This window comes from Phocoena phocoena, chromosome 4 (genome assembly GCF_963924675.1).
Source record: "Phocoena phocoena chromosome 4, mPhoPho1.1, whole genome shotgun sequence".
Lineage (NCBI taxonomy): Eukaryota > Metazoa > Chordata > Mammalia > Artiodactyla > Phocoenidae > Phocoena > Phocoena phocoena.
In genome coordinates, this window is record NC_089222.1 from 68,049,658 (window position 1) to 68,069,675 (window position 20,018).

The 20,018-nt window shown below is 40.1% G+C and overlaps 1 protein-coding gene across 5 annotated transcripts in view; it reads left to right on the top strand.

Annotated features, from left to right (window-relative positions):
- Window positions 1–17,458, top strand: part of TP63 (tumor protein p63) — a 220,952-nt gene extending 203,494 nt beyond the window's left edge. For 2 of the 5 annotated variants that reach the window (XM_065876175.1, XM_065876177.1), the window contains 2 exons: window positions 9,072–9,229; window positions 16,096–16,121. In XM_065876175.1, coding sequence (XP_065732247.1) covers window positions 9,072–9,229; window positions 16,096–16,121 — 184 coding nt within the window. Of the gene's footprint in view, window positions 1–3,676; window positions 5,069–9,071; window positions 9,230–11,248; window positions 11,394–12,699; window positions 12,794–16,095 lie in introns of those variants that run through there. The other 3 variants (XM_065876173.1, XM_065876174.1, XM_065876176.1) reach the window with 3 other exon arrangements.
- Window positions 17,459–20,018: the final 2,560 nt, after the last annotated feature.

Here is a 20,018-nt window from a genome sequence, read left to right on the forward strand (position 1 = left end):
ACATGCCCATCTAGGCACAAAATACGGTTCATCATCATCTAAGACTGGAATAGTTGACGTGACTCATGTAATAAGCTTTTTACTGAAGATCTGCTATGCGAAAGCAGTAAAAATAGAGATGAGATAGATGAGGTTCCTGCCTTCCTATAGTTTACGGTTTGGTGGTGAATTCCTAACTAGAACACCTTTTGAATCTTAAGAAATCTCTGGAAGTTTATTCTCAGCATCATGTAAGTTCATAGGACAATTTTAAACAACTTGTATAGATTATACAGTAGAAGGAATAGTTTTGTCATAGTTTTAGAGACTTTACAAGCCAAGATGATCTGTTTCATTTGGAGACATGTGCATTTGTTTGTTTACATGGAGTACACGAGGATATATAGTCCCATGTCCCTGGATGATGAGTTATCCAGGGCTTATAACTTATCTAGCCTAATTGGCTTGCATTGCTCTAAAGGGAAATTGTTTTATTTATAATTAATATTCCATAAAACAATCTATTTCATCAAAGAAGAACATATATCTTAAAATTATTATTTTAAGAAGCTCAAAAGATTTTAGAGACATATTTTCACTTTTCTGCATGTGTGGTGGTCACAGACAAATAGCGAGGAATTTGTAGCCCCGTAGTTTCCTGTGGCGTCCATTTATATGTATCATTGCATGTTTTTGAGTGCTTGTCTCACAGTGTATAAGAGCTAACCTCAGCTGTGATAACTTGTGCATGGAAATATAACAGACTGCAAAATGAACTCTTTGCAAAATGTAGACATTTGGTCTAATTATGTCTTTGTTACATTATATATACATGGGTCTCCCTCCAATGATTGATATACATTTATATAAATTCTCCAGTTGCTGTATTCTTCAGCTTAGTTTTTTTCAGCTCTTTTATTTTTATACAAAGCTCCAAGAAAGAGCACGAATGATTAGACAAAGAAAACTGGAAATCTAATTCCTGGCAATCATTTGAAAAGAATACATCAGCTTGGAAAATGCCTATGATAGCCTGTGATTTCCTTTGCAAAAACTTAGTACCGATATTTTATGCTGGTAAGGAATCAAGTTCATGCTTTTCTTTATAGTAGAGTGAAAATTAATGGGAAGAGAATACACTCTGTACGAGGTAGCAATGAAATATTTTCAGTTTAATTGCTTCTGTTAGTTCCTCACTATATGTTTTCTCGCTGCTTGCATTTCATTTATGCATGGTTTTCCTGATTCAAAAATTCCTTCACAATTACCTTCATGATCATAGGCTTTCTGGAGGATAAATCTTACACTGAGTTTTTGTGAATCGAGTTGTTATAGCTATAAGTAGGCTTTATTCCATTTATAAGGAAATTTGATTTTAGTTGACTTGCTCACATTGGAATAAACATAGGGAGTTCCGTTCATAGGAGCCAGAATCTAGTGAGAGGACAAATTGGACCCATTCTTGCCACTAGACTCCTTGCCATCATGTTTTCAAGGGACATTAACTCTTAAGACAGTTTTGCAGCAGACACTTGAGACCTTTTTAGCAATCTTTTGACATGTGTACTTTTGACCAATACTACCTCTCGTTCATTTTTTTTCTTCTGTAATTTACCCTCCTTCTTGGGTAAGATCTGCTCTGAGAGCAGCATTACTTTGTTAAAATTTTACTTAGCCCAACTCTGGAGAATTATTTTTAAGTTTCTACAGGATAGATGTACTTTGATTTTACTACAAATGTATGACATCCTGAGGAGCTCTTAGTGTTTCCTTCCCCTTTATGATCACTTGATGATTGCAGCTTATTAGTATCCATGATATAGGTCAGAGAATACTGGAGCAGAACAGGATCTTCAAGACTATAGTTCTAGCCCCGTTGTGCTATAGCTGGGGAAACTGAGGCCCAATGAACTACACCTGTGATTTCATAGCCAGTTCATAATAAATCTGAGACTAGAATCAGATCTGGAAGACATAGCTCCTTACAATATTCTGGGCTGCTTCATTAGTTAAGAAAGTCATAATAAGAAAACACAAAGCAAGCATTCATTCCCATTTTTCTGTCCCTGTTTCAGGTAGTTGGTATTTACCCTTGTGGTTTCAGCATAAAGTCTTATTTCTTTAAGCTCATCTGGCTACGATTTTCTTCAAGAATGTTGATAATTCTTCCTCAGATTCATGTATCTGAGAAGGAAGCAAGTAATATTTTCAGAATTATCAATGTAGAAGAAAGCAGAAGACACAAATCTTTCTCTCATTCACTGACAGATATGACTAATACCATATTTCTAAGTCTGACTTAGAAATTCTCCACACTTCCAGAATATTTGTTTGAAATTGCCAGTTTCGTAGATTAAAAAAAAGGTAAATATGGGCAGTTTCATGGGGTTCAACCTTATAGGTCATGGCACCGCACAAGCCTTTACAGTTTACACAGTTAGTTTAGAACTTCACGAAAATGTTAGGAAGTTGTCAGGACAGAGATTTATTAGCTCTGAATTGGCAATGCAGGAAAAACACCCTCAGATTAATTAAATTCAGATAGATTAAATCACTTTTCTAACTTCTCACATCTCATTGCAGAACTTGTCTCAATTCTAGTCTCAGTGTGTAATTCTCTGGTCCAGACATTTTTTTCATAAGTGAAGGATGATTTCTGCATGTTGTCTTATTCAATCCTTGGTCCAAGAGAAACCCCAAGATGTAATATCCACACAAGAAGTCGAAGCCATTGTTCTTTAGTTGGTAATAAACTGCTTCCCTACTAATTTGTATTCTGGCATCTTCTTTAAGATGATCCCAATTCTTGCTGGTGAGATGGCTTACTAAATCTCAGCACTGAACAAGTGAAAATTGCTTTGTTCTTTGCAAGGAGTAACCAAATGTGATTCAAAAGCCATCCGGGCAGTAATTCCCAAACAGTTCATGGGGTTGCACAACCCTTAGGAAAATAAGAGGATTTGTTCCTGGCATCCTTGTGTCCTAATTGATTTCTTCATTATGCAAAAGTTGCTTTCGTGAGTTTGATATGTGCATTTCTAGGCCAAGTTTGTGACTGAACGTATTAGGCTATTTATCCATCACAATCTGGGCACATGCAAAATGCTCATTAGTAGTTCTTTACAAAGGCATGATGACACAGCCCCCAGACTGATAAGATCATATTTCTTCATACTTCAGAGTTAAGCTAGACAGGAACAGTAATGACGTATCCTAATTGGGAAGATGACATTTTACAAAAGATTGAAGTTACTTCTTGTCTCTGCATTCCTTTTTGCAATTAATTGAGTCCAATATGCCAAGCACCATATTGAGCATCTTGACCTACCTTGTCTCAGTAGTCCTCACCTAAGTAACCTGTGGAACTTCTTAAAAGTGTATGTATGCCTGGGTCCCAGCCTGGTCTCAGAAAGGATCCTGGAAAATGCATTTTTTTTTAAAGTTCCACAGGTGATTCTAATAGTTCTAGATAGCTACCATTGCCTTCTCTCATTTCTTCTTCATAAAAGTCTTGGGAAGTCATCTCTGAGTAATCTTAAAGGAAGGTAAAGAGGAAGGAACAAAAATAGCCGTGCGGCATTCTGCTCTGACTATACTATGATCATGAAGGTAGAAGGATGTGTTTCTGTATTCAGTTGATTTGAATATATGAAGTCCTAAGCCTTCATCTTTTCTTTTCTCTGGTTCCTCTCTGCAGTCTCCTTTCAGCCTGCTTCAGGAATGAGCTTGTGGAGCCCCGGAGAGAAAGCCCGAGGCAATCTGACGTCTTCTTTAGACATTCCAGCCCCCCAAACCGATCAGTGTACCCATAGAGCCCCATCTCTGTATTTTGAGCGTATGTGTTTGTTGTGTTTCCGTGTGTGTGTGTGTATGTGTGTGTGTGTGTGTGTGTGTGTGTGTGTGTATCAAGCCCTCGTAGCCAGGACTTGAAGACACTTTGGCTCAGAGACCCAACTGCTCAAAGGCACACAGCCACTAGTAAGAAAATCTTTGAAGGGACTCAAAACTGTACAAGAAAGGACATTTTCTGCAGATTCTGTATCCTTAGATCTAGCATTGGTCCATCAGGAACCCCTGATGTGTCTGTCTGTGAGCTTTTGTGTTGTTTCTTGGGAGGGAGGAGCTCAGGTTGGGAAGAGGGGCATTACGATGTTTATTGGAACCCTTTTCTGTTACCTTCTGTTGTGTTTCTCAAACTCATGAAGAAGCTTTTGAGCAGGTCTCAAACTTAAGATGTCTTTTTAAGAAAAGGAGAAAAAAAGGTTGTTATTGTCTAGGCAGAAGTGAACTGTAGGTGACTGAGAGACTCAGGCCCTTTTAATGCTGGTCATGCAATGATACTGCAAATAGTAACAAGCTAAGGTGTCAAATGTACTGCTGGGCAGAGAGGTAATAACTACCATGAGTAGCCACTGCGGGGAATGATTTTTTCTTCTTTTTGAGAACTTGCATTACCAGTATCCTCCCCTCATATGTAGTAGAAAGTTCACTAATTCTGTGTCAGGTCCTGCCACTGCCACCCCATGTCAGCATCTGATGTGATAGTCTTCCTTGCTTTTGGAAACCCTCCAAAATTTGTGTTTGGACCCCAAGGCAGGTAAACCTCTTTTGTCATTTTAAGAGGAGGGTAAAACTACCCCAGTAATATTCTTTCAGGCAGTCATATATCATTCTTCCGTGTCCACCATGGAATTCAAAGTCCTCTCACCAAATCTATAATTAACCCCTTTGATTGGAGCTCCATAAAATCAGCCATATCACTGACACTGTTCAAATTGCTGTGTCCAGGACACTTCTGCTTTGTTTAAGTGATGTCCAAGCGGACATGTTTTTAAATCAACACTCCTGGCCTAAAAATTAAAGACAGGAAGAGTAGATAATTTTTCATTTTTGGTTCAAAGACTTTAGAGAATCTATTTCCATTTTAAATCATATTTTAAAATAATAGTATAAAGACTTAAAAAATCTGCTCCCCACACCAGGTCACCAGCTCTTTATTCTTTGTCACCACAGCAATGATTTCTTGTTATTGAGGCTGTTGCTTTATGGATGTGTGATTTTAATTTTCAATAAACTTTTGCATCTTGGTTTATCTCGCAGTTTTTCTTTTCTGTCTCTTTTGCTTTTTGAAATTCCTTAAATGCTAGAATATTTTCATTTAAGTGCTTGAAGTACCATGTGTAAGTCTAAAGAACAAGAAGAATAGGTCACTTTGGTTCTGTCTACACTATTGTCATAGTTGGTGTTTTTATTTAAGATACTCTGTATCAAGGTCATCAGTCTTAAAAGTAAATTTCAATGCCCACGCTAACTTGAAAATTTATTTTAGCCCTGTGCATGTTTAATTTCATCGTAAAGAGCTAGGCACTATAGCGTCATTTGTTCACATCTCTGAATAAGCCTTGAGTTATATCTTCAGTTGCCAAGTTCACTAGAAGAAATTTAAATCAAATTCCAGTTTATTAAATAAATTGGCTTCTGTGACCATGGTGTTAGGAAATATCCAGAAATCTGTAGTGGAACCTGTTGTGCATAGGTTTTTAAAAAAATTACAATACGTTCTGATCTTTGAGTAACAAGTTTTAAAAACTTCATAAACCACCGTTCTTAATAAAACTAATTTGGTCACTTAGAAAAATACTTAAGGAAAACAAGAAAAATACTTAAGAAAAAACATGTTTATGTTTTAGATAAAAGTGTAATAGTAAAATCAGATGATCCTGTTACATTGGCACTGTTTTCAATTAATCTAAAAACTTTCTAATCCCTTTTAAGGAATGCACAAATTCCTTAAAGGGTTAGTGAGTATGTTTAATTTTTTAATGTTTGTTTTTCCTTCTGGAAGTTTTTTTTTCCCTTTCACCCTATTTTTATGGACGTTTTTAATGTGTTTATAGTGATGTTTATATAAATGCATACATTTGAACTGATAGAAAATATTTTATAATTACAGTTGATCTAGCTGGAGAATAAAGGCTACCTTTCGTCTTTAGAAGCGAGATTCCTCAGCTAGAGAGAAAAGTTACATGTGGGGAGGTACTGGGCAAAATTTCGAGGAGGAACAATTCCTGTTCTCATGTTCATGTCTTCCCTTTTTCTGACCTGCCCCATATCCACGGTGTTTTGCTCTACCCCCAATATCCCTTTCCCTTCTCAGATCCCGCCATGCAAAAGTGGTTTGGTAAAATAGATTCACCCCGATGTATTGCCAAATTCCACTAGAGAGTTGCTTTTTCATTAGCAATGGAAGATTTAAGGCCAAAGAAGGAATCCTTTGGTGGAATTCTAGGACAAATTGTAGGACAATGTCCAGGGCACTTACATAATCTCATTTAATCTTCACAGCAAGTCTTCTGGAGTGAGTGTAATGCCTGTTCTACAGATTAAGTAAATGAGACTCCAGAGACCTATGTGATACCCAAAGTCATTTAATTGATTTGTGTCAGATTGAGAATGTGAACTCTAATATTTCGATTGGCTCCAAAATTTATGTTCCTTCTTTGTTTGTCTATGGTTTGTGACCTACCTTCCTCAGCAATAATTTAAGTGGCTTAAAATAAATGAACTAATAAAATGGTCAAAAATAAAGACCACCAAAAACAGGAGAAAGGAATTGTAACAGGATTTGGAAGAAGGCATTCACTATAATTGAGGGTCCAGGGAAAATTCATAGCTCTTAAATACATTTTTACTTTCCTAGTGGTAGGCATTAATGGTTCAAGCAACACTTCCATTAGCTCTTGCTGTACATTTGACTGATTTGCGAGGATGGGAGAGATATGTAGACATTTGTTTAGGTTACAGAGGACCAACCTGCCTCTGGAGTCTGGGTAACCTGGCATCTTTGTTACTTTGTGGTGGGCAAAGGTAGAGGAAGAAGCACCTAGCAAAGCTTCTTTTGATCACCTTGCCCTGAACATTCTTGCACTTTGATATGGACTTACAGAGGTTCCTAGGTGTATTCAAATGTGCTGACTCTTATGCAAGGCTTCTACACAGGGATGGAGTGGGTTTGAGGATAGCTGGGTCTCCCTTTACTATATCCCTTGCTCCCTGTTCCATCTTGGTCTCCTATTTCCTCTTACTACTTCACCCACTTCTTGATGTAACCTACTGCACTCCACTGTCTTACTTCTGGGAAGGTGTCACAGAATGAAAGGAAAAACTCTTGGACTAGGAGCCAAGAGACCTCTCAGCCCATCATTTAACAATGTGTAACTTAGGCACATTTTTTCTCAGAGTCTTATATTTACCCATCTGTACAACAGGCATAATCATTTCTGCCCATCCCTACCCTGCCATCCCATGTCCTCCTCCACGAGATGTGAGACTCATTTGGAAAATGGGTAAAGGAGAGCTTGGTAACCTGAAGAATCTAACAGTTGGGAGAGTTTATTATATAAACACCCATTTCTACAACATGGATCTAAACCTGTCTTCTTGAGAAGGGCTAAAGTGAGAAATCAATACCCTCCTACTTTAAGACAGTGATTCTAAAATGCAGCTGAATTGTCAATTGCTCATTAATTGTCATGTTCTTTTATGCAAATATAGCATATTGTTTGAATGCTGTGGCTCTTGAGTGATATGGAATGGAGCCTCCCCTGTTTTGTGTAATTATGGAGAATGCAGAGCGGCAGCTTTGAAGTCCAAGCCTAGCACGACTGTAGCACTCAGGTGTTAGAGCCACTTGTTATTTTTTCAAACATTATTATACCATGTTTGTTTGGAACTTGGATTCATTTACAGAGCCTCCTAAGTCTGATACACATACACACACAAGCAAATAAAACTCAAAGAAACATTTTTCTTCTCTTCTCTAATAAAAATATGGCTGCAGCAGGGAGGAGACAAATAGGAACAAAATAATACATTTTATTTGAGGAGTGTAAACGGGGAGGTTTTCCCCTTTTACATGCTCAGCCCAATCTTCATTCTCTGGTCACAATAATGACTCACTGTAAATGCCCGACAGTGTGTATAGTTCTTCCCCATCTTATCCATTTGGTTCTCACCATAGCCCTACAAGGTAGGTTGGATTGTTATCCCAATGTATCCACTACTCTATGAGCTTCTCCGAGATGGGACCATTTCTTATTAGTTTTCCCACCTCTAGCATCTAACTCATGCAGTAAGTGTATATATTTTAAGTTTTTATATATTTTAGTTTTCTGATGAGGGATATTTACTGGCTTGCACAGGGACCTATAGCTTTCTAACATATGCTGGAGGGAGACTTAAACGTTGTTTATCTGACTCTGTATCCTTCCCCGATTCTAGTAGATATCACTAGTTCTATATTCAAGGGAAAAGTCAGGCATGGCAGTTGAATAGGGAACGTTGTATGTAATATAATACATAGTATGACAAACCAATTCTAGTAAATTTACAAACTGAAGTAATGCCGAATGGAAAACTGTTTGTTCTTTTTCTTTGTCTCTCAAGAGACTTGTGGAAACTTAACAGAACGGTTGTTTGGACTCCTGGGTTCCCCTTGTGTAGAGAGGCTGTTGACATTCCCATGGGTTCCCTCATGGCCCATGAACAGCTAAGCTGAGAAAGCGTGTTTCCGTGTTGAGGCCTCTGCATGATGGCAGGTTGTGCTACCAAATGCCCTGTTTGACTGGCTTTGTGGTTATTTTCTGCATATGCCCAAATGGCCTAGGAAGCTATAGGTGAGACACCTCAGCTGCAGTTCAGCATGGCGTCTCCGTGTCTTTCATAAGCCTTTGGGTCTTCACTCAGTTCTTTTCCCTTATTGATGTTCACATTGAAAGGGATGGAGAAAACAATAGAGGGAAAAAGAAGATGCAATGATTTCCCGTCTCACAAAGGAGATGCTTTAGGAAGATATTCAGCTTTGTCCTCTACTCATGTAGGAAACACACGATTTGATGATAGCCTTGTGATCCCTGCCAAGGTAGGAGAGATTCTCAGATAGAAGCACACATAAGTCCCTGTCATTGTTCTGGAGGAGTATTTTTGCAAGTGTACAGTTAAGGCTATGTTTTAATATGAGACCTGTTGGAAATGACCAGTCCCCACTCTTCAGCGTCCTGTGCTCACCATCCTTCCCGTGTTTGTGTTCCCAGGACCTCGATGCAGTCTCAGTCTTCCTACGGTAACAGCTCCCCACCTCTGAACAAAATGAACAGCATGAACAAGCTGCCTTCCGTGAGCCAGCTTATCAACCCTCAGCAGCGCAACACCCTCACTCCCACCACCATTCCCGATGGCATGGGAGCCAACAGTAAGAGCATCTCCCTTTAGCTGCAGCCGGAGGACCGATAGGGCTAGTGTAGGGGAAGACTTTGCTCTGGGATGGGGGGAAGGCTTGCTCTGAAGCTACGTGAGAGGCCCAGTAGACAGGACAGATCAAAGTTGAGTGGCTTAAATTCCTCACGGTGAACTTTTTCTCACTTTTAAGATGTATGGTTCATTACAAAGCACACTGGTAGAGACAGAGAAGGCTGTTCCTTTAGTAGGGATAAGGATCTCTGTGAAAAAGAACAGTCCACTTCCTACCAACCTGGATGGGGACCCACCTTCTACATTCTTTGAGATAGTCAAAAGGAAATATGTCCAACTTGTGGGAAGTAGCATAGTGTGGTGGACTTAGAATCTAGAGAAATAGATCGTAGTCTGGACTCTATAGTAGCATTAGCTGCATAACTCTGGACGAGTCACCTCTCTGCTCTAACGCTCAGTTTTCCATTCATACAATTATCACTCTGCACAGTTAACAAGTGTATGCGTCTGTGGCCCTACACTTTTGGGCTTCTCAACTCATCTATTCCATCCTATACACAGTTATTAAGGAATTGACATAGGGAAGGGAGTCTCCCTTTTATTTATTCACACACAGATTCCTCATATAAACTAAGTATAACTGTAAGAGACAATGTGAGAATCGGGCCTCAACATGGATGATGAGTGGTGCATAGCTTTTCTGTAAATATAATTAGCTTGTCCACTAGAACTTAACCTAGCAGAGTGGATACCCAAACTTGAAAGGAAAAAAAGATGGTAAAAATGCAGAAGGGATGCAAAAGCCTAAATACTGTCCATGTATCCTATAATCACCCTCACAAAACAGTGCCTCAGTCTTGTCCTAGAAATCGTTCATTATTTTGATCAAGGCTTTAAACTTGCATTTCACTGTTGCCTTGAAGAGACTGGGTTTTCTTAAAGAAGTTAAGGGAGGCTAAGATTATGACTCTTTCTGGTTCTGATAGCACATGTTTAGATTTTAATGAGATAAGAGATATATAAAGTTTGGTTACCTGGTATGACAACGAAGACATTAGAGCCAGACTGCTCTCTCACTAGTGACAAATACATCCTAAGACTCTAAACCTGACCCTTTGGCAGGTCTGCTGCTTTGAGAGTAAAAGGAAAAGGAACCATTTATTTTTTTGCTTTCTTTCTGGTGATGTCTTAGAGTCCTCAGCTTTTTTTTGAGATGACAAAATAGTGGTAGTGGTAATGATCCTTCACATTTGTGTTACAGTTTACTTACTTTTTCTTACTTATGCTTCATAATTTTCCTCTGAAGACAAAATTTGTTTCATAAATATTATTGGTATTGAGCTTTTCTTCTCTATAAGTGAATGTTTACAGTTTATGGTTTAGTAAGAAACCAATCCAGGTTGGTGGTGTTCCCAAATATAATCCTGAAATGGACCAGAAAAAAGAGCTGGGGTCTTTCATTGCATCCTTCCTTATGAGGCGTTTGGTTCCCTACAAATATTGCGATAAATCCTCCCATTCCCAAACCAATATTCCAAAGGTCCCTCTCTCATTCAAAGGTTTGTTCACTTAAGTTTTCTGAGCATCTGCTCTGTGCCAGGCACTGTGCTCGGGTCTGTGGGGACCCAGACGTGCATAAGGTCTAATCTCCATGCTTCAGGAGACTAGCCTAGTGAGGGAGACAGAAACATAACCCGTGAAGACAAATACAAGAAGGACTGTATTAACACCAGGAGCAGCAAGCAATTGGGACAGAGCATTAGAAGTAGAGAACAAAGTGGGAAGAGGTCGTCCTAAGAGAATGTACGGAGGTCAAGAAGTAGGTAATTAGTTTGGAGTTTGGCGACTACTCTGTTCAGTGAGATGTAGGGTGCTTAAAGGGGTGTAGTGAGAGATAAGACTGAAAAGGAAGGCTGGTAGATTAGGCCCTTGGTAACATTAAGCCAGGCGAGATGGACCACTGGGATGCTGGTATGTGATGACGGCAGTAACCCTCTCTGTTCCTCCTGCTTCTCTTCAGTTCCTATGATGGGCACCCACATGCCAATGGCTGGAGACATGAATGGACTCAGCCCCACCCAGGCTCTCCCACCCCCTCTCTCCATGCCATCCACCTCCCACTGCACCCCCCCACCTCCGTACCCCACAGATTGCAGCCTTGTCAGGTGAGTCCACAGCATGTGCCCCTGGGGGCCTGTCCTAAGCATCTCTGGGTGGTGGAGGGTGGACACCGTCAAAGTTAATAGCACAGTTGGAAAGAAAGCAAAGCAGCCCAGTGGTGGGAGTTCAGCCACTGTTATCTCTGATCTATGGAGTCATCAGCAGCGTTTAATCAAAGTAAACCACAACGATCAGCATGGGAAAAAGTGAAAATGTGAGTTGATAGGCATATCATTTTTCATGCCTGATTCCCCCATCTTCACTTACTCCCCCCCCCCATCACATTTTTACAGTAAGCTGTGGCCTTCAAATTGGTGCTCAGGGCTGGGGTTCCCAAATGGGCACTCAACTTGCTATCTCGCTCCCTTTCCTGCTCTCTAGGCCTCATAGCTCTCAGCCACCATGGGATCATTATTTTGGAGTTGGATGTCCATAAAAAAGTTTGAATGTTAGTAAAAATGGCAGGGACTTTCAAGAACCTGATGGCCTCTTTTGCTTTGTCGTATGGGAACTGGGGACATTCCAGGAAAGGGAGTTCAGATAGCCAGAAGAAAGAGAGGCATGAAGTCTGGAAAATTCTCTTTCCAACAGAGGCAAGCATCGGTGCCCAAATCTCATGCCTAGTGCCCTGCTTCGTGTGCAGAATGATTTTCTCATTTGGCTGCTGGAATAATATGTGTTGGTTCCCATGTGATGGATGCAACAGTGCTAGCAGTGTCAGAGAGATGGCAAAGTGCATGGCTCATCATCCAGCATCCGGCTCTGTGACGGTGGTGGCATCACCGATCTGAGACCAGAGCCGTAAAGGAGTGGGTCTGTGTTTTGATGAGGACACCAAGCAAAAAGCATGAACGACTTCACAGTAGAGTGGCCTACAGTTTTTTCTTAGCCACATAAACCATTCTCAGAAACCCCAGATATAAACAATTGAAGGAGAGGTGCTCTTTTTGAAGTGAAGAGCTAGGAGGCAAGAGGGCTGGAAACCTGAGCACTGGACTCCTTCCTTTCACCCCCTGCAATGGCTCCTAAGACACTGATATGGAATCCCTAGAATTCCACCAGTCACCATTTGAAAATCTCTGCTCTGCAGGCATCTTTAAACAGTTGATTTTAATTTTATAGACCTAAAGTTCGTGTCCCTAATCATCCCCAGACCTCCAATCCAAGGCCCCACATATATTTTATCTGCCCCTAATCTCTTATGTAGGGCATCCCAGGGCAAAATGTTGGGTTTTCCTTTATCTTGCCAATGCAGTTGGGGTGAACTTTCTTTTTCTGTTTCCTCCTTCCTCTTCCCTCCTCCCTCTGCAGTTTCTTAGCGAGGTTGGGCTGTTCATCATGTCTGGACTATTTCACGACCCAGGGGCTGACCACCATCTATCAGATTGAGCATTACTCCATGGATGTAAGTAACCGTTAGACTTTTCTCTTGAGTTTTATTCCTTAAGTTCCTCCCTCTGGTGACATTCACCTTGTAGTTGAATCCCCTCTGTTTTTTGTCCTACCCCCGGTCCTCAGTTTTGCTGGGACCCATACCATATTAGAAAGATTCTCAGGCCTCCGCCTCTACATGTGAGATGCTCAGGATCAGTGGTCCTCAGCTTCTCTGATCAGTCAGCAGCTGTCTGTTGTGTGCATACTATATGCAGAGTGGGAGTGAGATCTGATTCCCACCTTCAAGGAATGTATGATCTCTAAAGAACTCAGAGCACTTTTTGGTTGTTCTCATTAATTGGCGTCAGACCCCAGGGAGGATAGCAGGAATCAGGTGATGTTATTCTCACTTTAAAACATGGAGAGACGACAGTATGATCATTTGCCATGATGGGTTGATGACAGAACCAGGAATAGAACCCTGAGATGTAAGCTTCCAGTCTTTAACTCTGTTGATTGGCCTTTTCTGCCTTTCTTTAAAATAGGATGTCACAGAGGATTGAGCTGTGCCTCTCGATTAGAGCCATATGTTCATTCATGGTCAGTTCTACCAGAATAGGGCCCAGCCATCCCTGATCACTGGGAAAGATCACTGGTCATGGGTTCGAGTCCCAACTATGCTTCTTAGTGGTAATGAGAACTTGGGGTTATCACTTTGCTTCTCTGGGCCTCAGTTAATCCAATCAGGTTCAAAATCATTGCCTTCTGGCTCTGATAGTCTTGGAAGCAAGCTGGATGGGGGGGACATTTTCTTGCTTCCTACAGCACTTCTTGAACTACTGTTCACGTGGGTGGGAGCTCATTTTCTGGTTTACAACAATCTGGTTTTCCTCCCAGGCTGCTCTTTATGCTGCTGTCTTTGGGGTTCACTATCCTCCTTTCTAGCTTCCAGAGGGCCCTTTGGGCTGGTGGAAGAAGATGTTCTCTGTCTCTGCTGCCGCTTCTGTAGTTGGGACCTCTTTTTGCCCCCCACCCCCCCTTGAGCACCGATGCTAGAGATGTCCCTGCAAGCGTGAGAACACCTCTGCCCTCTGGTGACAAGTATGTGCTGTGCTGCCCCTATGCCCGCCCCTCTCCGCTCCCTCAATCACCCCTGGCTGCTGCTCCCTGAGGGAAGAAATTATAAGTAAAAGCTATAGAGAAAGCTTTAGGAGTACGTTCCGACAGGTTTCAGAGAACTTTACAATGATGTCCATCCATTGAAGGCAGTTTGACACAAGACAGTGTGTTTGCCCTGTGTCTGAGAGCCTTACATGATGGAACAGGAAATTTGTCCCTTCCCTATAGTTTTACAGTTTTACCTTCTACTGGCTCACCGTCCCCACTGGAGAGTACGTCAGGGTGCCCCTTTGGCTGCTAGGACCTGCTGATGCCCTCCACAAATCTGTCTCTGCTGGTGTCGGCTAGGTCCTGGGCCAGGCTCTGGGCCACAGCTTTCTCACCTGTCAGTATAAGTTAAAATCTATCCAGAGAGTAATGCAGATTAATGGAGCCTAGTGTACAGAGAGTTTTGGACTTACTGGGAGTTTCAGAAGCGTAAAGAGCTATGCTCACTTATCTATTTGTGGAATAACTTCTTTATACTGTATACTATTTTAAAAAATTTTTATTGGAGTATAGTTGATTTACACTGTTGTGTTAGTTTTGGGTATACAACAAAAGTGAACCAGTTTTACATATACATATATCCACTCTTTTTTTTTTATTCTTTTCCCATATAGGCCACTACAGAGTATTGAGTAGAGCTCCCTGTGCTATACAGTAGGTTCTTGTTAGTTATCTATTTTATATTAGACTAGTGTGGAAACATTGTCCATTTATTTCTTGTTTCCTTGGCTTCTTAGTCATTCATGCCCCTGGTGGCTTGGCTGCCAGACCCTGCTGAGAGCAAGTGCAATAGCTAAGGGATCGGGCCGTGGGAGGCTTTGTGCCCCATTTGTACTGTATGTACAAATTGGACTACCCGCACTGCACATGGAATTGGACTACCCACACTGCACATTTCCAAATTAGGAAATATTGGGAGGCTATCTAGTTTCCGCATCCTCACTTCAGCTTCTTCCTGCTTATCACTGCAAGTAGACACCTCCTTTTCTTCTTGTCTCTCAACACCAGTCTCAGTTACTTCACATACCTCCCTGGAAAAGGAATATGGTTAAATTTTGGAGTTGTTATAAGTATTCCCTCTAAGATGCAAGGATGGGTTAATCATGGTATAACATAGTAATAATTCAGATGATTAAGATTTACATAGTGTGCTTTATAATTTGCAAAATACTTTCATATCCACAGCTGCATATGAGTCCACAGTATGTGTTGACCTAAAAAGGAATTGTATCCCATTTTACCAAGGGGGAAACTGAGGCCAGTAGAAAATAAGTGACTTAATGAAGGTCTAGAGCCAGTGAGTGGCACAATGTTCTTTCTACCTACCATACTGCTCCATAAAAAACGCGAGCCAACACTAAAACAAGCTAACGAGGAGCTAGTGCAGGTAAACAGAGATGCTACCACAGTTAGTTAAGATCAACCATCTTTGTAATGCCTTCTACCCCCAACCACAGAACATGGACACGTACTCTGTATTTTGATACCCTGATTTATCCAAACACCAAGAGACCTTTTGGCCATTAGGGCAGTTTTAGTCTCAGAGGCAGTCCTGAATCCATAGTTCATTCACTTAATTGTGTAACTTTAGAATTATCAGCCTCTCTGACCTTCAGCTTTTCTGTCTTTTCTGTCTATAAAATAGGTGGAATAGTATCTACCACTAATCTTAGCATTAAATGAGATCATGAATAAAAAATAATTAGTTCAACCTCTGGCATGTCGAAAGTGTTCAATATCTGTTGGCAATCTTTTGTTCCCATCTCCTCATTTGAGAAGTGGTGGCATTCCATTAATATCTTTCTTCCAGTGATTAGAGCGAGGTAGATTTGAGAGTTGGAAGTTTCCTTTATCTGATGTTTTTGTTTGGGGATTTGTGTTCTCTGATCTAAATATTACCTCTGTTTTACCACTGAAGAAACTGAGACCAATAGAGAATAAGTAAAATGCTACCTACAAGAAGAGATGGCACCTCAAGCCTGTATATCTGTGCTTGGTTACATATATGCCAAAGATTAATAAAGAGCTAATTTTATTTTCCAATTTAGAGTTCAGTAAATGCAGGTCAGTTAAAGCCAAGCATTGGGGAATGACAGAATGGTGTGGACTAAATGTCAGTTTGCCTCTTTGTCTTAATTCTTCCTGATTTGCTTCCCTATTGCACAGGATTTGGCAAGTCTAAAAATCCCTGAGCAATTCCGACATGCCATCTGGAAAGGCATCCTGGACCACCGGCAGCTCCACGACTTCTCGTCCCCTCCCCACCTCCTGCGGACCCCAAGTGGTGCCTCCACAGTCAGTGTGGGCTCCAGTGAGACCCGGGGCGAGCGTGTAATTGACGCTGTGCGCTTCACCCTCCGCCAGACCATCTCCTTCCCACCCCGCGATGAGTGGAATGACTTCAACTTTGACATGGATGCTCGTCGCAACAAGCAGCAGCGCATCAAAGAGGAGGGGGAGTGAGATGAGCGTTGCGGTTCGAGCTCTTTCTGTCTTCCCACCCGCTAACCCCACTACAAGGCACCACTGTTTGACCAGCCAAGCATTCTTCCTAGCTCCTCTCCTTCCTCTTTTCAGTCAGGTTTCTTAAAGGAAGGAGAAGGAAGAGGCTACATTTTACCTAATGTACAACCTGGCATCTGATTCTGATTCTGGCTTTAAGCCTTCAGATCTCTTGCTTGCAGGACTGAAATTGTCATGGCTAGGTAGAAGTGAGCAAAAAAGCAGTGGGTGTCTCCTTAAGCTGCAGAGGTCTCTCCTTGACTTTTATAAAGCATTTTCACCCTTATAGTCTAAGACTATATATATAAATATATAAATATACAGTATATATTTTTGGGTGGGGGGCATTGAGTATTGTCTAAAATGTAATTTAAAGGAAAAAAATTGAGTTGCACTTATTGCCTTTTTTTTTTTTTTTTTTTTACTCTTTGGATGGCTTATCTATACCCCGTCTCTCAAGGCCAGCCATGTATGGTAATAGGTATCTAGATCTTGATAGGACATGTGAGTGACAGTGACATGTAGGTGCCTTCAGTTCTTTTGATGCTAAACACATGCCACATCAAACCTTTGGTTAGATCTGCTTGTTATTACATGGGTGAGACTGCATACATATGTACACGATTCTCTATGTTGGTATATTTTATGTTACTGATATCCCTACTACTGATAGTGGTTGCCTTTGGGGTGATTTAGTTCAAGTACAAGAAAAAGTTCATGTTCACACTATCACTCACCATAGGAAAGGAAATATTCTGTTTTGCTTCTGGTTGGGATTGGGGAATGTGAGTCATGGCTGAAATTCCTAAAAAGTCATGGAAGCCAGTTAAATAACACCTGGTATCACGTGTCTGGGTATTTCAGCAATCTCCTCATATTTAATGCCAGACACCTTAACTCTCAGTATTTATTGGCAAAGCATTAGCTGCATTTACAAATGCCTGTAAACCAAATTTCACTACTAGATTGATTAACTCAATTACACATTTGCTCCCCTTGTTAGAATTAAGGTTGATTTGATTGGGATGAACGCCATCTGTCTAGTTCTTGCAATAAAGCTTTAGTGTCTATTAAGAATATCCAGGAAAAACAGGAATCGTATAGTGTTATTGAATCTCCACTAAACAGTAAGAGATCTCAGTGAGCCATGAATTGAAATCCTTGGAGGTCTTTTTGAAACATAAATAGTATTATTTGGTAAATGTTTCTTCTGATGACCCTCATGTTCTACAAAATTCTGCATATAGAGGCTTGTTGATCTCTCTCTCTTCAAGGTTTAAAATAGGAGCAGCGATTTGGAAAATATAAAATTATGAGATCAGTTTTCCTAAAGCATCAGTTGTATCACCATATCACTTTTCTTTTTGAACAATAATAGTTTCACTTTGTTGGAAAGTAACTTTGAGAACCCAGTTTCCCGTCCATCTGTCTTTTGGACTGTGCATACACATAAAAATGTCCTGACAGATCAGAGGATGAGCCTTCCATTGGAGATGTTGCCTGAACCACATAAGCGAAGAGTTGTCTTCAGACTTTGAAAAAACGTGTAAATGGAGATATTGCTGTACATCTTTTAGAAACATACTTTGTAGCAAATACTTTTTTTCAAACTATAAAACAAGTATTTTGTATATATGCTAATGAGCTCTAAAAGCCTGCCGTGCCTTCTGGTAAAGGGCTATCATTGCACATAAGCTTCCATTTTTATTTTAAAGTGCAAAAGGACTAATGTGGCTTAAAAATATATATGAGTTTCATCTGAAAACTGTATATATGCTTTGCGTGTGAACATGCATACTTTGTGTTTCACTGTCTTTTTCTTCTTGGGATACCGGGTTTTCCAGAACCAGAGTTGAAATTTTTTTTGTTATTATTATTGTTTTTGTATTTTCCTGGAAACACCATTTAGTAAGACTACAATGTCAAATTTTAAAATGCCATTACTGTAAGATGGGGGGAAGGGAAAAATTGTTTTTGTTTTTTATTTTTTAGTTTTGTATGTTAAAGAGAGTGAGTCCTTGATTTCAAAGTTTTATTTTGCATAAATGGTAATAAGCACTGTTAATACGTGGAACAAGCATGCAGGTTTGAAAACCTATTAACGGGAAGAATGAAAGCCATGCCTTGGCAATGCTAGGAGGGCAAATGGCTTCCTGGGCTATCAGGAGTGTTTGAATAAACCTAGGACATCCTCTGAGCTATTTCAGCACTCTTCAGGTGGCACTAAGGACTCAGAAATTCCTTCACTGTATATCATGGGTTTGGCATGAGCCAAAGTGAGGCACAACTACTGGCCTCACATCCTGGTGGCGACTTACGTTTTTTGAGTGTATGAGTAGCTAGCGTGAGGGGCGAAAGAATATTAAGACAGACAGAGGGGGCATGGGCTTAATGGAGTTCTTGTGGCCTCAGTTCAGCACAGTTAGCTGAAGAATGGATAGATTTTTGTTTGGAGTTGATTAGAAATGGAAATGGAGACTAGAACTTACTTCATTAAATCCACTTACCTTTTGTTTTCTTGATATTCCCCTAAAGTATAGTATGCAGGATGTTGAATGTTAAAAGGTTGCATTTTTTTATTATTTTTATAATTGTAAAAAATTAAGTCAATGCCAAATGTTTTATATGCTTTATTAATGTTTTTGAAAAGTTTTTCTTATAGATGTGATGCTTTTTTTTTTTTTTTTTAAGCTTCAGTTGCTTGTCTTTTGGTATTTTGGGTAATGGGCTTTTGGTGAGCCAGAGGCAAATCCACAAGCCACTTATGTTTGCCAGGACATGCAATACAATTTAAAAATCAATAAAAATGCATTGAGAAATGGTGTTGGGTGTGTGTGTGTGTTTGTCTGTCTGCCTGCCTGTCTATCCTTTGGCCTTATTTTTACTGAGGTAGAGGAAAAAATACTGAAAGAAACATTAGAGAGATTCAAATATTGATACTTCTAATCCTGAAACAAAGTATCATTATTTTCTTATTTTAGCCAATCTAAAGACCAGGAATATTCACCTCATTTGGTACACAAGATACTCGCAGATTTAATATGTTATTTGATTGAGGTCAGAATGAGTGTGCTTTGGAACAGGGACTAGACTGCAGATATTCCTAATGTCTAATTTAATGACCTTCCCATGGAGCTCAGCAATGACCTCCTCAGGACTGCAGGCTGGAATGCAGATCACCCTGATTTTATGTGGGAACAGCACTGCAGATGGTGGGCTATGGCATGTTCCCCATTAAACTCAGTGTTAAATATCACCTTTCAATTATATATATTGATTCAGCAAATGAAATATCTTCTATCAAAACGGTTTAATGATTTTTTTTTAAAGAAGTAAGTTTGTTCTTTTATGGACTGACATTAGATGGCATGAAAACAATTTAGTACCTTAGATTTATAAATTACAGCATAACATATATATAGTATTTACATATATAAACGTGTTTTCCTATTAATAGTTGTAATCACATGATGAAAAAATGCATTCCTATTGGCAAGGCAGTTTCAGCTTAAATTAGGGGTACCAAAAGATTCCAGTTCTTATTCCTTAAAATTTAGGTGTTAGATCCATCAAAATGACATGGTTGA